We start from the raw sequence: 17,031 nt of genomic DNA on the forward strand, positions 1-17,031 counted from the left end.
ACCTCTCTTGAACCATAACCTTAGCTCAGCGATTAGTTGTTCTGCTTGATGGATGGGTCACATTGTTTGAGACTAGTTCAAGGACAACACACAATGCCTCAACAGGATATCTAAGTACGATAAAGCATATTAACAGAAGGCTCTAAATATTTTCTGGAATAAAAAGAAATGTGAAAAACAGACTGAATGCTATGCAATCGACAGCAGTATCATCTTTATGAACACTACAACGTGCATGAGGGGGATCGCTCATATATATAAATGGACTCCTGAAGGCTCATCCAGGAACAAAAAAAACAATCCGGTGCATTTCCTAATAAGTCACTTCTGGCCTGATGAGAAACCTGACACTTAATGTGTTTGTGGGGGTCATGGCAACGAAATCCTCTTAGTGGTGGCAGTGGGAAGCCAAGACAGCTAACGTGCTAATTAGCCTGTTAGCGCAACAATGTGTAGAATGGTGATTAGACACAAGATTACACTTTTGCCTGCATAAACCTGAAGCATTGATAACCCACGCTGCTACCCAACAAATAAAACACATTTATAGCACTATCCTATTTTTTTTTCTAACCATACCGAAAATCCAAGGATGCCAGAGACTGCATTGTTTGACTTTGATAAAACACACTTTCTTTATTTCTTTATTAAAGATGACAAGACTGCACCTTTTAATCAACATCTCATTTAAACCCAACTAATTTCAATGTTTTTAAAGCAAAGCATACAGTGAAATAGTGCCTCTACAACAACAACGTTGTAGCAAATCATTTTAGAATGACCCTGGATGATGTCGGAACTGCTGAATTGTAGAGGCTGAATAAAACTCAACCACAAATGAAACTTAGATGAGGAATTCTAAAAGGCTATATTGGTTTAGTTTCTTCTGAAAGTAAAGAAAATAAGTCCTCCTTTTCACTCCAGCAGCTGATGTACTGTGGGAAAGGGCATAATTAACACATCCACTATCAGATGCAGTAAGAAGCTGCACAGAGTGATCAATGAGAGCAATTTCAGTACAGATCAATAAATGTGAATGGCTCATATGACTTTTCATATAAATCATTTTCTATAGGCGTTATGAAATCTGGGAGGCAGCTCTTTGGAAAATGGATAAAAACATACAAAACAGATTTGACACGACTCTATTGGAACCCGATCAACATTCTTCTGTAGAGACAAAATAAATAGTGGTTAAGTCAGAATATTGCAGTGGAAATTTATATTCTCATATTAACTTGAATTTGGCTCAAAGGTTGACCATAAACTTGCTACCATTAATGGATCAATGTTTTATTGAGACGCTTGAGAGATCAAGACAATGCCATCACTCAGGTATAATTGACATGATGAGGAGCTATTACTTTATTGATCTACCTGGCAAGTTGCGCTGGATCAGCTGAGGCCTGTATCGACCTGACTAAGTGGGTCCACAGACCTCTGAGGGTCAGGCAAATGTTAAGGGGATATTACCAGTTTTGTTGTCAGCTGGGTCTGAATTGGGTAAAAAGAAAGAAAAAGAAAGAAAAAGAAAACATAGTGACCCTGATTGTAATACCTGTAAAACTGTGTGCTTTTAGGTCAAAAAAAAGAGAGATTTTGTAGCTCGCGACAAATAAAAACATGAATAAACCTAGTTAGGCAGCTTAGTGAGTTAATATCATAACAATAAATTATCATAAAATAGACTTCTGATCTTTTTACACACCACCAAATACTGTACATAGACTGTAAAACAATAACTCCAGAGTGATATAATTATAACAAAAAGAAATTCCAGATAACCAGCGTGAGCCTGTCATCATTTTTTTTTCTTAGTCCCAACCAAAGTCATGACCAGTCATCTGGTAAAACTTGAAATTAAAGGGTTTATAAAAGTCTCTTAGCCTCTGAACCACCTCTGGGTCAATATTAGGATGGGTCCTGCCTTTGGTTTTACCCAAGCAATGTGGCCTACTGTTCCCCTCAGGTCTCTTAAGGCAGGGGAAGCCTTTTGCTGGGTTAAAGTGGAAATGCTTCTCTGTGACCACCCTCCTCAGCCCAAGAAAGTCCTGGACACGAGCCATCTCACCTGCAGGGTCGGTAATGAGACGCTCTCCGCTAACGAACAGCAGCTGCTCCATGGGAAAGTACTGGAGCCAGCGCTCAAGGTGCTTGGCGTACATGCCAATTTGTACAGCGCTCCATGTGGTGTCAATCAGACCTGCCGAGGTGTTCTTCAGGGTCAGGCTCTCAAAAGAAGGGATGTCTGGCTTCTTGGAGCGGGTCTGAGTGTAGTCTGAGATGGCTCGCGTGACAGGATCCCGGACAACTACAATTAGCTTTGTGTCTTTAGACATGGCGTAGATTCGAGCAGGGACCTCCTTAGTAACGTAGTAGCTGGGGGTCTTTTCCATGGTCAGCTGGCCTTCTGATGACTTAGGCATTAATTCCCTGTAAAGAACAAACACAAAGAATTACATTTGCACTGCAGATGACATATTTTGCAAAAACCTACTCTACCATTTCCGCTGTATACTCTGTTTTCCTTTGTAGAGTTAACAGCTTACAAAAGTGCCAATCAAGGACGATGAGATTAGCGATGACATAATATCACTTCATGGCAGCTTTATAAACACTGTCAAAGAGAAGCTAGTCAGTCATCACCAAGAAGACAGTAGTAGAAATCTTGAGCTGCATTAACAAAGCCTGTGACAGTGCATGACGTGACAAGGGCTGGCAGGTAAAGCAGAAGTCCTATCAATCTTCAGTAACTGTGTGGGGGAAAAAAATACACAGTTCCACATTCCGAGTACAAGCTGTAAAGGAAGACATCCACCCTCGTGTCCCTCTTGTACCTGCATTAAACATCTAATGACCTAAATCATCTCACAATCATCACACTGAAATATTCCTCAGACTCATTACGTTATACTTAAAGATGCTGGTTTAGCTATGAATAGGCAGCTTTATGCACTTTAATGTCATGCACCTTTCTCCTAATATCAGTATTTTTGTGAGAAATGTGACAATTTGATGAAGCTTTGCATTCCTTTGGAAATATGCTTGGAACCTGTCTGTTCCCATTACTGCATATTCTTCTTAACCCTGGATGGCTCGGGTTGATCATAATATAGCCTGTTAACTGCAGCCCTCACTGGATAATGGCTCAAGTGAGCCAAGGGGGATTAGGACTAAGCCAAACACGCAGCAGCATTAGAGGCTGGTTGGCTGCCTGTTGGCGAACTGGGTGGTTGGCTTGTCTCTAGAGAGAGGGGGAGAGAGATATGTGGCTATTATGATGAGAATCACTGGTGAGCATTTTAAATCCATGAAAAAACAAACAGTTACACAAAGTTTGGATACAACACCACATATTCCTATACAGCTGAGTGCAAGTAGGGAATGCAATTTTCATGCTGGGATCGAGTCATGGAGTTGCTGATTCGACTCTTTTCCTCATCTGGTCCTCATCCATCATCAAAAACATGTAAATAAAAACAGAATGCAATGATTTAGAAATTATAGCATTCCAGTTTTACTTTACACAGCATCTCATTTTTTTTTCTTTTTTTAGAAATTGCATTGCATGTTGAACTAACGTTTTGGTGCCCCGCAGCTCTTAATCAGAGTCTGAGATCTCACGCTGATGTGACAAATGACTTGAATCAAGAGCAGTGTGCACATATCTCTTCTTCTGACAAAGAAATGTTAAGCCATGGTATATTGCCTTGCGTTAACAAGCATCCCTTTCAATCAAACCTCATGTGGGTTTGCATTAGTCACAATGTAAATCTTCAGTTGCTACACTGCATGGTAATATTCTTAGGTTTTGATAGTGAACGGCTGATCTAAATCAAACAACAGGAAAGCAGGGAGTCATGTCATGTCATTAAAACAATTACCACAATTTCCAACCATCTGTTGGTTTAACAACAGCTTTCTTCGTGCAATTCTGCATCAGCAAACCAACAGAATATGGCAAGATTTTGCTCTTCACAGCACTGCGAGAAGAGAAGACTTTAGCTACAAACATCACCCAAACGCTACAGTGGGGCAAAAAAGTATTTAGTCAGCCACCGATTGTGCAAGTTCCCCCACTTAAAATGATGACAGAGGTCAGTAATTTGCACCAGAGGTACACTTCAACTGTGAGAGACAGAATGTGAAAAAAAATCCATGAATTCACATGGTAGGATTTGTAAAGAATTTATTCGTAAATTAGGGTGGAAAATAAGTATTTGGTCACCTCAAACAAGGAAAATCTCTGGCTCTCACAGACCTGTAACGTCTTCTGTAAGAAGCTTTTCTGTCCCCCACTCGTTACCTGTATGAATGGCACCTGTTTGAACTCATCATCTGTATAAAAGACACCTGTCCACAGCCTCAAACAGTCAGACTCCAAACTCCGCCATGGCCAAGACCAAAGAGCTTTCGAAGGACACCAGGAAAAGTATTGTAGACCTGCACCAGACTGGGAAGAGTGAATCTACAATAGGCAAGCAGCTTGGTGTGAAAAAATCAACTGTGGGAGCAATCATCAGAAAATGGAAGACATACAAGACCACTGATAATCTCCCTCGATCTGGGGCTCCACGCAAGATCTCATCCCGTGGGGTCAAAATGATCATGAGAACGGTGAGCAAAGATCCCAGAACCACACGGGGGGACCTGGTGAATGACCTGCAGAGAGCTGGGACCAAAGTAACAAAGGTCACCATCAGTAACACACTACAACGGCAGGGAATCAAATCCCGCAGTGCCAGACGTGTTCCGCTGCTGAAGCCAGTGCATGTCCAGGCCCGTCTGAAGTTTGCCAGAGAGCACATGGATGATACAGCAGAGGATTGGGAGAATGTCATGTGGTCAGATGAAACCAAAGTAGAACTTTTTGGTATAAACTCAACTCGTCGTGTTTGGAGGAAGAAGAATACTGAGTTGCATCCCAAGAACACCATACCTACTGTGAAGCATGGGGGTGGAAACATCATGCTATGGGGCTGTTTTTCTGCCAAGGGGACAGGACGACTGATCCGTGTTAAGGACAGAATGAATGGGGCCATGTATCGTGAGATTTTGAGCCAAAACCTCCTTCCATCAGTGAGAACTTTGAAGATGAAACGAGGCTGGGTCTTCCAACATGACAATGATCCAAAACACACCGCCCGGGCAACAAAGGAGTGGCTCCGTAAGAAGCATTTGAAAGTCCTGGAGTGGCCTAGCCAGTCTCCAGACCTCAACCCCATAGAAAATCTGTGGCGGGAGTTGAAAGTCCGTGTTGCTCGGCGACAGCCCCAAAACATCACTGCTCTCGAGAAGATCTGCATGGAGGAATGGGCCAAAATACCAGCTACTGTGTGTGCAAACCTGGTAAAGACCTATAGTAAATGTTTGACCTCTGTTATTGCCAACAAAGGTTATGTTACAAAGTATTGAGTTGTATTTTTATTATTGACCAAATACTTATTTTCCACCCTGATTTACGAATAAATTCTTTACAAATCCTACCATGTGGATTCATGGATTTTTTTTTCACATTCTGTCTCTCACAGTTGAAGTGTACCTCTGGTGCAAATTACTGACCTCTGTCATCATTTTAGGTGGGGGAACTTGCACAATCGGTGGCTGACTAAATACTTTTTTGCCCCACTGTATTAGTGCAATTTATACAGAAGAGGGGTTCTCTTCCTTATACAGTTTCTTCGCCTAATGTCACCTGCTCTTTCTTTTGTCTATAGAAGCTGTGGGTCTTACATATTTATAGTGTTTTTCCTCTCCCTGAGAACCTTAGCTACAGTTGAAGGTGATGGAAAACAACAGAGGAGAGAGATACAAAAAAACTATACTGGAGCCCACTGCAATTATCTTCTCCATCTCTTGAATAAACACAAGTGCAGTGCCGTAGGCCCTTTGTCGAGGCCCGAATAGGCACAAAACCTCACTACCTATCAAACTTTCCACTTAGTCAATGAGAAAAACAACCTGCGTGATGAGGGCATGCATTATTCATCTTAGCACCGATAGAGAACAGGAGAACATCTCCAACTGAACGAGGTCTGAGAGCGAGTTGCCTTAGGGGGGGGCAGATGTAGCAAGCTTTTGCAATTTGTTCTGCTTAATAAACAATGTTGCCTGGAACCAATAGGTTTCAGTGCATCTATCAGTCAGCTATGCAAATGCATTGTCGTTTAGCATTGAGGCACACTGAGCCATAAGGTGCTGACTTTGACCCCTTCATGAATTTTTCATGGTTTTATTTGGCTATACAAAGCTAATAGCCAAATATATAACCATGGTGGCACGGTGTTTAGTTAGAATCCTGGGTTTGATTCCACCAACTGGCTAAGTTTGCACCTGTGGCTGTGTGGGTTTTCTCCAGGTATTCTAGCTTCCTCCCACAGTCCAAAGACAGGAAGTTAGTGGGATTAACTGGTTATTCTAAATTGAATGTGTCTCTACTCTGAGTTGGCTTTTCCAAAGTGTGCCTTGCTTCCTGGCCTATGCAACAGGCATAGTTTCCAGCTTACCTATGACCCTGGTTGTATGTGTGAAACAAAATGGATTGTGTTTTCTGAGTCATGAAGCAAAAAATAAAAAACGCTTATAATTGTCATGTTACAAACTAAATTGCATTTCAGACAAACCTCACTCAGAGCAATAGCAATGGGGAGATAAGGAGAGAGGAAGAGAGTAAATACAAGGATTAGATGGAATCAGGTGCATTGTCGGAGGATGGAGACTGCATGCCCCCACCCCTCTGTTCTGACGCCAAAGTTGTCGGCAGGCATTTTTAGATGCAGCGTCTGCATTTTCTTGCCTCAATAGCACAACCTACAGACAGACATTAATCTGGGAGTGGTGGGTTGTGTAATGGGCCTCTGTTTTGTCTGCCGGGCAGTCAGGTGTGTCCATTTAACTGGCTGCCGGGGAGACAGGGCTTGTTTCTGGTGCCTTGTTTACATTCATTGCTATCAGGAAGCAGGTTCAAAGGTAGGAATTTACAACATCACTGCATGTAGCTTGGTGCTCAGCTGCTGGGTGATGTCCTCAGTAATGAGTTCAGTAAGGAGCAAGTAAGGTGCAAAAAAACTCCAGGAGGAGGCTTTTTTTTGTATTCTGCATTATTCTGCTTGACTGACTCTAATTGGCATCTATATTTCAGCTTTCTTAGATCCTAGTGACAAGGGACAGTGCTTGAAAAAAAACCCTCAACGTTATCTAATGGCATGATGAGTTCTAATCTTACCCTGCAGTTCCAAGAGCAGTTGAGCTTCTGTGGGAAACATCCCTCTCCTCGAAGACAGGATGAGAGGTGTGGTATGCAGCCACTCGGAATAATCAGACTAGTGTACTAACACGCAAGGATTTCTCTAGCCATTGTGCGCCTTCCTTTTAAGTATCAAAAACATCGTCATTACACTTTAAATTTCCTTCTTATGGAGCCACAAATAACAGCTTTTGCATGTCCTTCATTATTACTGTCAGTATATGCAGAACTCAAGGCCACCTGGTTGCCTGGTGGAACCAGGCCTGTTTTAAAGAGAGGAGGAGGAGAAACAGGAGGAACAGCCATTCTGGTTTCTCTCACACAACTGCCAGCCTTCCTTTAACATCTAAGAATTCAGGCAATCCATTCTTTACAGAGCTTTTAATCTAAGTCTTGGTGCTCAAAAATGCAATCCAATAACATTCAGCTAATCGCTTAGCGTGCACTGTTTTTTTGTAATTATGACAACAGCTATAAAAACCTTTGTTGCTATCAGTGCATAGTAAGCCTGTATGAGTTACTCGCTACTTTCTTTACACACAGTAGATGAAAAGAGACAACAGTGTGAGCCATCAAATTTAAGGGGGGTTCACAGGAATGTGTTTGTGTCTGAATCTATGGATCAAAGTTCAGGGGTGAACAGTCCTGCAACAGCAGCCAAGCTGAAGTGAACTAGTAGTCACTCAAATGCAAAAAGCACTGACAAACACTTGCATAGTTGTGGATGTAAAAACTGTGACACAGATATAACAGGGCCAGGAAAAACGAACTAATATGATCAAGCTTTAGTGTGCTGACTGAATAAGCACAAAGTTGTCGAGAGCTTAATAGCATTAATATATCGGAGCCTCGTCAGCTTAGCTTTGTATTGTTTTGAGCAGTAATGGAATAGAAATAGTGTACATTAAAAAGCTTAAATTGTGTTTTAGAGTTATTATAAAATAGAAAAGAAATCCAACATCTATGTTTCTGGCATATGTGATGTTTGGAACAATTAGACTATTCCTCACAGATGCAAGGTGGTTTGAGAGGATCAGAAAACGAAAACAAGACTTCAAAGAAGAAAAACAAAGATGGCTGAGGCAGACTGGTTGTTTCTAAAGTTGCCCTGACTTTCTGTCAGGGAGTCTCTGCAGCAGAGTGAAAGACAGCTTCAGGAAACAACACATTTTCCCTGAAGAAACTACAAAAGAGAGAGATGAGGAAGTCAACAACTCATGGGGATATAATGGAGTGAACTTGTTTTGTTTCAGTGTTTCCAAAGTGCTGTAATAAGTGCTGTGGTTTGACAAATTGCCTCAAGCAAAAGCCCAGGGGGTTGTTGCAGCAAATTAAGCCTCCAATCTCTGGAATAGGGAGAGGATGCGCACATTACTAGTATCGACGATTTATAGGATTTATTCTAGGAATTGCTAGCAAACAAAAAGGTCTTTGTAGGAAATGAAGTTCTTAAAGTGCAAGGTTTCATGGTTTGCTGGGAAAAAAACCCCCCAAAACTTCTTTTCTTGTGAGTGTGCTGACACATTAGTTTAAGCCGGGTGATACCTTCATCGAGAGCTGTCTCACTTACACCAGTTCTCATGTGTCCTTGCAGCTAAAAGTGTTGAGTGCGCAAAAAGATACCAGTGGATTTAAATAAACCCGCTCCTGGGAAATGCAACTTTTCGCACAGAAAATCTGAAAGTCAACTTTCGGGCTAAAAAAGCTTAAGCGTAGTGTTTGAGTCTTTTCTTGGGCGGGTTCCAGTGAATGCTCTTCCTGATGAACTCCTGCTGGGCTTCGTCAAAGGGCACTTTCACCCTTTTGAGCACATTTGCATACAAAGTGAAGGCAGAGAAAACATGTTTCACACTAATTGTCTGCTCTTTTATTGTCAGGGTTAATGCAATCCTCAGGGGTTCTCCAACATCCCTTTTCATGGAGCTCCATCACGCAAAAGTAAGAAAGGACTCACTTTAAATTTACTGCCCTCTATCTGCCGCTGGGCTGCAGTAAGCTCCCCCGGGGCTCCAAGGAGGATTAGGCCCTGTTCTCCGACACCCTCCATGAGTTAGTAAGAAAGCTCTTCATTGTTCTATATTTGGAACCTCAAGAGGAAAAACATGATTACAGCAATTAAGTCACATCTACTGCACAGAGCCCAAAAGACCTTGATCAGAGCGTTGAACAGAAGATAACCTGTCCAAAAAGATATAGAGGAGGAAGTTAGAATTGTGCTAAAAAAGCCATTCCCACGGCTTTTGGAAGTTGCCTCCTGCGCTTTGTTCGAGTAAGCATGTGGTATTGTATGTCTGCTTCGCTTTTTTTGCCTTAGAGTGAAAACATGCTATATTGTGGTTGGCCTCCTGCTGGGCGAGGGCCCCTCCTCTATGTGGGACTCCAGAGGGATGGACACAACAGACCTCCAACAGAATGGAACACACCAATCACAGCAGATAAATGGTGCGGGCACAACTCAATGCCACCCCAGGAGCTGATAAGCCCACCCAGCAGAACGCACCTCTCCCCAAGCCACTGCTCACCATTAGTCGGGGGGCAATGAAGTGAAAGATATGGGCCAACAAGTCAGTGGATGCCTCTTTCTGGCTTGGTTAGTGTGGACACAGGATTGTCTGATGACTTTTTTTTTCAGCAAAAGCTCAAATGTATTACAGAGTATACTTTTAAAGATCATCCAGCAACAATGCACTCTTCCTTAAAGGCAGCCGGAGGTTTTCTGAGCACCACTAAATGATCATTAAGGGCTGACTAGATGTCACAGGGCTGTGCTGCAAGGGGGTCAATTTGTGGCACAGCGATCTCACTGTGACAACTCAAGCCGAGTTGTTTTAATTAGCTGGATCACCTCTCTGAAAAAAGAAGAAGTCTTCATTACGCATTAAACATTCTCAAGATCAAACTGCTTCTCACAGCCACTAACTGTGTGTTTAGTGTGCATGTGTCACTGTGAACAAGAAGTAAGTATGCCTCACTTATCTGTAAAAGGTTTTTTTCTTGGACTTTTACTTAATGAACATTAAATTCTATCCATCTTTAATGATGGTATTTCCTTTTCTTTAAGCCATCATTCATTCCAGACATGTGTTACTTGTAGATTAAAACAGCATGAAGACTAATAAGTGTTCAAGCGCAGGACGGTTTCATGTTATTTTTGAGTCTACAGTGATGGACAAAAGAATTTCTCCGTAGACTGATCATCCAAAAATGCCCTAAACCTGTCCGGAAATTCTCAAAGGAGCTTAGGCAAGAAGTCCTTTGAACAATGCTTCGCTTCCCCTATTGTAGCTCTATGAAGCCAGCTTTGAAACAGTGTCTACATCCTTTGACATTGCCTGTTAATCCCTGGGCTCAGTCAAATGGACACCTGAAGCAGCAGTATCTCCTATTATCTCTTGTTAACAATGTGGCTGCTCTGATGTAAAGCACTCAGTTCCAATCTACAGTATTTTCTTTTTCCACTAAGAGTAGTGCATTGTTATTGTGCAGCTGAGGTGATAGTAAAGAGCTTGCATACAAGGACGACAGTTGCCATGACAGAGAATACAGTAAAAATGTTGCCTTATTCAGTGTTTAAGCAACCAAAGATCTGTGATGAGAGCCTCTGATCGACTGAGCTTCTGAAACAAATTACTCCAAATGAATCAACAGAAAGTTGAATCTCACTTCAGGAAGTTAGATGACAGTTTTATGTAACTTGCTGACTCCTAGCTATAAACCAAAGGCTATTACTCTGAACCGCATCCAGAATTCAGGTCAAGTCTAAATGGAAGCTCTGCATTATCATTTTCTCCCTGGTGCCTGCTCTCCTTTTTGGAAAGCCAGCGAAAGTCAAGATCCAAGGATAGATGTAGAAAAATTCCGGGAACTGTCAGTCAGGGTCAAGCAAACACGCACAAAATAACTGTCCTTTGTGTAAATCGACACAACTTGGAAAAGCGGCCAAACAAAACTGCGCAAATGATAACAATTTCCCTTTATTAAAATGTGAATTCGTACTGTGTCACTTATTCAAGTGCTTAGAGTGCATTAAAGGTTTGACTTCACTGACAGTTGTTAAAACTGTAAAAGTTTGTCATTTATATGCTAAAAGCCTGAACCTGCTCTTCATGCTGGTAGATATAGAGATTATACAGTGCTGCAGATATCTCTATGACAGGAGGAAACAAATAACATCTCACCAGCAGTATTTATTTTGTGGATAAACCCCATGGTTGAGCTTCAGTTAGAGGCAATGAACCTGCATGGTGTTTCCTCCTTTCCACAATGGATATTTTACATTATATATTCCTCCTTCATGATTGGTAATCAGCATGACAAACTGTGAATCTGTTTAACTAGAGCCCATAATACATGACACACTCTACACTACATAATCTCAGTATGAGTGTTTGTATTTATTTATTTATTTAATTCATTATTGTTAATATTCATAAAATAGAAATCGAGTGTTACATGGTTTTCGCTGTGACAAATACACCGCGTAAAATTATTTTTCTTTTTTTTAATGCAATCTCTTGGTTTCTTCTTCTTATCAACTTTCACACATAGCTCGATCATCAGAGCTGATGTTATGAGGCTACCTGTCAAAATGATTTACAGGCGTAACTTTTGGTTAAGTGAGGCTAGACTTTCAGGACATGAAAGGCTTTAGTAGAAATGTAAATATAACTGTGTCTTTAATAAGCCAGGGGAGAAGGTGGTTGTTGGGTTTTATGAAGATTGAAAATATGACGATCAATCACAGCAATGTAAACCTCAATTATTGCGATACATTTGCAGACAACTGGAGATTTATGTCCACATAAGTAGCCCACGTTTCAATGAGCAAACAGCTTTTTGGAAAATGAGGCATGGCGTGTTTTTGTAGCGCTCGTGTGCGTGACTCGTGGGTTTTTAATACTGCACTGTGAGGATGAGTGAGCTAGTCTACCTGTACCACTCCAGTCCTTTATCGTAGTTGCGGTCGAAGAAGTGCGGCTCCGCTCCCACCGCTCGGATGTCCGGATGCAGGCGCAGAAACTCCAGCAGCGCCCGGGTGCCTCCTTTCTTCACTCCGATGATGATTGCCTGGGGCAACTTTTTACTTTCCGACTCATTGAGGGAACCTGACATGGCATTATCATCCAACGCTTTCGCCTCGCCTCTAATTTCATCCCACTCGTCTCCTCTGCTGTCCAACTCGTTCTCGTTATTTAGTAAGTCCCTGGACGCTCCTAAAGAGGACCCCTGGTTGTCAACTTCTGCGTGGTTTTCGCGTCTGTTCACCGATCCGTACGTCAGGTTTGGAACAGTGGAGCAGTAGCCAACACAGCAATATATCATATACACCCAAAGGGACAGCATTATGCAAAATACAAAGAGTTTGTTTTTCACGTGGGATGATGGCACAACATGTAGACTGTGTATAATCGGACTATATTCCATAGGACCGCCGTGACAAAGTTGTATTCCAGTTACTTTGCATTTTGACAAAGCTGCCTCACTCCTCTGCCATAGTTCTGCTCCTGGACAACCGCTGCGCAATTTCCCAAAACATAAATTAGCGTTTAACCAACATGGGAAGTAAAACTGAACTGCATATGCTCATCTAGTTCCACTTTAATACCTGTAAAAATACTTTAATTTAAAATAAAAACAAAAAAAACTGAGCGGCAAAAAGCAATTCGAACAGATCACCAGTTGAGCGATATGCGCGTCAGGAACCAGCTTGCCTCCCATCACTGCCTCTGAGCGTCTGAGCGATCACTCTGAGGCACCAAGTTATTTTCAGGCGAGAGCGTCAAGCAGAGAAATTATCACTTCCGATAAGCTTTTCAAAGTAAGCGTTGTCAAGTGGTAAAAGAAATCTACATACGGTCTACACTCGCATATTCACATTTTATCCATGATTTGTCTTTATTTAATACATTTTTCCTTATATAGATTTTTTGCATACGCTACTTTAATACAACTGCAATCTATAGACAGTGGATCAGATTATAACTTTAAATCTATGGCAGGATATTATCCATAGACAAATAATAATAATGATGATGATAATAAGTAGAAGAAGAAGAAGAAAAACCTATGTACTCACATTACAGCACACACTGATCATAATTTAGGCTGAAATTTACATTCATGTGATAATATGTGCCACCCTTTGGTACTTACTGTGATTTGTTCATTTTTATTACTAGAACAACATCGATTCAGGTTGTGCTTAAAAAATATTACACACAATAATATTATTTTTTTTAAAACACACATTTCAAATTTTGGAAGATTTTTGACATTTTCTTTTTCTTTTCCTGTTTTTTCCCCTCCGTGCACATTAGAAGTCGGCCAGAAACCTCTTTTCTCTACCATATCACTTGACTTTTATTTTGAAAGTTCAGGGATTTTTCTTTCAGCCTTGGTCTACTTTGATGCAGGTGAAGCGCTGAATGTAGACTAAGCAAAAAAACAAACAAACAAAAAAAAAAAACTCACCAAAACACACACGAACTTCAGCCTGGAGCGGAACTTTAATAAAATCAAAATATGCCTTTTTAAAAATAAATAAATACATAAATAAAAATAATTAGTTATGAAAGAATGAAGTTGAAGTATTTATGATTATAATAACAGAGGAGGTCTCTCTTTGGTGTAAGGCACAATTTAATTTACAGGTGGCTTACTATAGCACAGGGAACCACCAAGGAAAGCAGTAGGTAATTTTTATTTTAACTAAATAGAAATAGATCAAAAATGTGTTTATTTATTTATTTAAAAACAAAGGAATACTAATTACGCTATTATCTCATTTGCACATTTGACCCGTGTGATTTTTAAATACCTACTGATCAAATGGAAGCACGTTACTACATACGTGTTTCTGTCAAGGGAGATCAAGCCATCACAGATTTTATAACTTTATAACTTACTGACACAAACATACATCCAACTAACACATGTGTCAAAGATCAGCTGTTTGTTGACAGCCTCCCACATTTCTGTGCTATAACCGGTTCACGTGAGTCACCTTTAATTGCCTCATAATGATTCCGAACGGCCTTGCTAACGCCACAAAAATGTGAACGTGTAGTTCCACACAAACAAACGGTATCACGAACCATAAAAGTTAATCATTTACCCCTTAAGGCTGTGGGGGTGGGGCCACGGCAATCACGACAACGATGAAGATGCGTGATTGTGAATTTGGAAGCACAAAAGTTTGTTTCAGTGTGTTTGTGTTAGCACCTCCTTCTGGTGCAGGGTCAAAGGCCTCCAGTCCCACTGCACCCCTGAGCTAGCAGAGGATTAGCAAGATTACCCCAGAGCTGCCATGTCAGTCAGAGTTTTGCCAGAGACCACCCTGCCCCCTTCATCTAAGCCCCTTATCTCATCTCTCAGACACTGCTATATATGATATGCGTGTGGTGTGCGGCTAAGTGTGTGTGTGTTTTCTAATCCTAATAGTTGCACTTCCACAGGACACAGGCACAAGATAACCTGTTTGGGAAACTGTGTGCACCAAGGGGTTTGGTTGGAGCTATGCACTTGTGGTTTGCCCTTTCCACTTTGTGTACAGATCATGTTTATCTTTGCTCTGTGTACTTGTACCTCTGAGTGGAAGTTGAACTGTTGAGTTCAAGTATCGAAGCATCAGCAGTAAAGTTAAAGTCCAAAAAGCTTGTTCATTTGACGTGCAAATGAGTAATGCCGTTTTCATGTGGATGTGTCACTGAGACATTTTCCACATTCAGAGCTCACAAAATGGGAAAACTATCTAAGTAAGTATCACAATGAACAAACTACTACACTGCTGTTTTGAAAGAGATACAATGTGTTTATCTAACTTGGCTGAAGCCAAGGTTCTACTGACAAATTCAGTCTGTTTTTGCCAAGTGTAAACACACTGGAACACTCATATGGAGGAGCGTCAGATAAACAGAATAAAAAGGGGAAATATTAGTTTTCTTATGTAATGTTCCCTGTCACAAATTGGCTCAAGGAGAGTGAGAAGCAGGAGTTCACAGATGAAATGTACTTATAAAAAAGTGGAATTTATTAAAACTTTACCAAAACTTCAAAACATCAAATGTCAGTGGATGTGTGTCGTATGTGCTGTTGGAGGTACAAACACACAAGAAGGCCGATGCCAGGTGGATGGCAGAGAGAGGCCAGGGGCACGTTCAAACCTGAACACGATGCACAGTGTTTTGTTTTGTTCCATTTTTTGGGGATGAATGAAATGCTTCCTTGAAAGGATGTGTGGAGTCACCGGTGGGCTTGGAAGCATGTGCGCTCTCATTTGGTGGGTGTGCAAGAAGAGTTGTCCTATCACACAGCAATGCCTACATAAATCACACCACTCTGGTTAAACAAAATAATAATAATGTTTTGAATGCAAACCAGGTGAATCAAAGGGTTGACTTTAATAGGCTGGGAGACCCAGGTGTGCTACTTTAGCTCATGAACCTTTTATATTAGCCTCCAATCTATAAGCTAGGATCATAGGGGCACTGCAGTCCATACCAGATCGAGTATTGTTATTTATGCAGGTGACAAAAGTTTGAATTAGTCCAAAAATTAACAGAAATTTCAGAAGTCATAGAATTTCGCCTTGTGTAATGCAGCCGCTTAAAGTTCACACACAGTAGAAGAATCAGACTTGAGCCACATTTCAAGCCACTGGGAAAAATACTTAGCAACTAATAATGAAAACGCCCACAGATTTAGTATATATCCTGTTTAGTATTTTATTTGATATTAATGTGATCTTAAGAGAGGATCTCTTATGTCCTCTTTTACAAACTCTAGCCACTTTGTTTTATGATGTTTATGTATAAATGAATGTAGGCTGTACGTGTATTTATAAGTGTGAAGGACCCGTGGGAGAAAAGCCAAGACTGAAGCTTGTGCCAAAGAGCCAAAGAAAAAAGGAAAGAAAGATCAGCATTAATATATAATGTATCAAGGCACTAGCTGCTCAAGAACACTCATATGTTTTAATATGATCAATACTACAGCATCTGTATAGATGTGTAGTCAGCTCGCTGGTAATTTGACTGAAAGAGCTATAAAGATAAACTATTATCACATTGATCATTTATTTGCTTGTGATTGAGAAACACTGTAGAGCAGTTATCAAAGAGGGCATAAGCCCTATTGTTAGCTTTTTCTAAGGCCTCCTTTTTGTCTCCGTGCTGGGGGATTGACAAACTTCAAAGTGGTGCACAGTTTTGGGAGGATGAAACCTAGAGTTAGAACAAAAGACACCTGAGGGAGGATACACACAGATGCACACAAATACACACACGCACACGAGCACAGAAGGTGCCCAAGCACGTTTTTTTGTTGTTGTTTTTTTCAGATTTCTATAAAAGTGTGTGTTAATTTGTTCCATCTGTCATCCTTTACAATAAACAATATCCAGCAGACACACACACACGCACTCTGCACTCTGTGTCACTTCACAAGGGCCGATGAAAAGCAAAGTGGACACACTAAAGGGAGCGCTTGACTTGCTCTACACATCCTGGACTGTGTTAACAGACTTCTATTCTGCAGCCTAAACAGATGACATAAACAGCACCCAGCTCATACATGAAAACCAGACAGTCAAATAAAGACCTGTGTCTCAGCACACACTCCTACTCCAATCATGGGATTCAGTGTGTGTGTTAACCACTAAAATGTGTACTCTTGTTATAAACAAATACAACCTTATCTTCCTTTTGTGTATTTGGGTTGCCAGTCTGCAATTATAATGCAATTAAGAAATGCAGAAAGTTCAAATATAGAACCGTTTAACATCGTGA

General features: G+C 41.0%; 1 protein-coding gene across 2 annotated transcripts; it reads right to left on the bottom strand.

Moving 5' to 3' along the window:
- Positions 1–613: 613 nt before the first annotated feature.
- hs3st3b1a (heparan sulfate (glucosamine) 3-O-sulfotransferase 3B1a) lies at positions 614–12,973 on the bottom strand. Of its 2 annotated transcripts, XM_085454370.1 has the most exons (3): positions 12,177–12,973; positions 2,072–2,433; positions 614–1,494 (listed from the first exon to the last, which is right to left on the bottom strand). In XM_085454370.1, the coding sequence occupies exons 1-3, from the start codon at positions 12,668–12,670 to the stop codon at positions 1,448–1,450; spliced, it is 903 nt and encodes a 300-aa protein (XP_085310496.1). In that variant the 5' UTR covers positions 12,671–12,973; the 3' UTR covers positions 614–1,447. The 2 variants fall into 2 exon arrangements, with proteins under 2 accessions (XP_085310496.1, XP_085310495.1); XM_085454369.1 differs by having other exon boundaries at positions 614–2,433.
- Positions 12,974–17,031: the final 4,058 nt, after the last annotated feature.

Source organism: Copadichromis virginalis, linkage group LG4 (assembly GCF_057382275.1).
Source record: "Copadichromis virginalis isolate Kocher_CV1m ecotype Utaka linkage group LG4, C_Virginalis_male_GT1.1, whole genome shotgun sequence".
In the NCBI taxonomy this organism is placed as follows: Eukaryota; Metazoa; Chordata; class Actinopteri; order Cichliformes; family Cichlidae; genus Copadichromis; species Copadichromis virginalis.

Bases quoted from the DNA above. Each gene is read 5' to 3' on its own strand.
- hs3st3b1a (XM_085454369.1), bottom strand. From the start codon at position 12,670: ATGGAATATAGTCCGATTATACACAGTCTACATGTTGTGCCATCATCC. The intron at 2,434-12,176 runs GTAGACTAGCTC...TGTTCTTTACAG, and splicing joins AAAGGACTGGAGTGGTACAG to GGAATTAATGCCTAAGTCAT.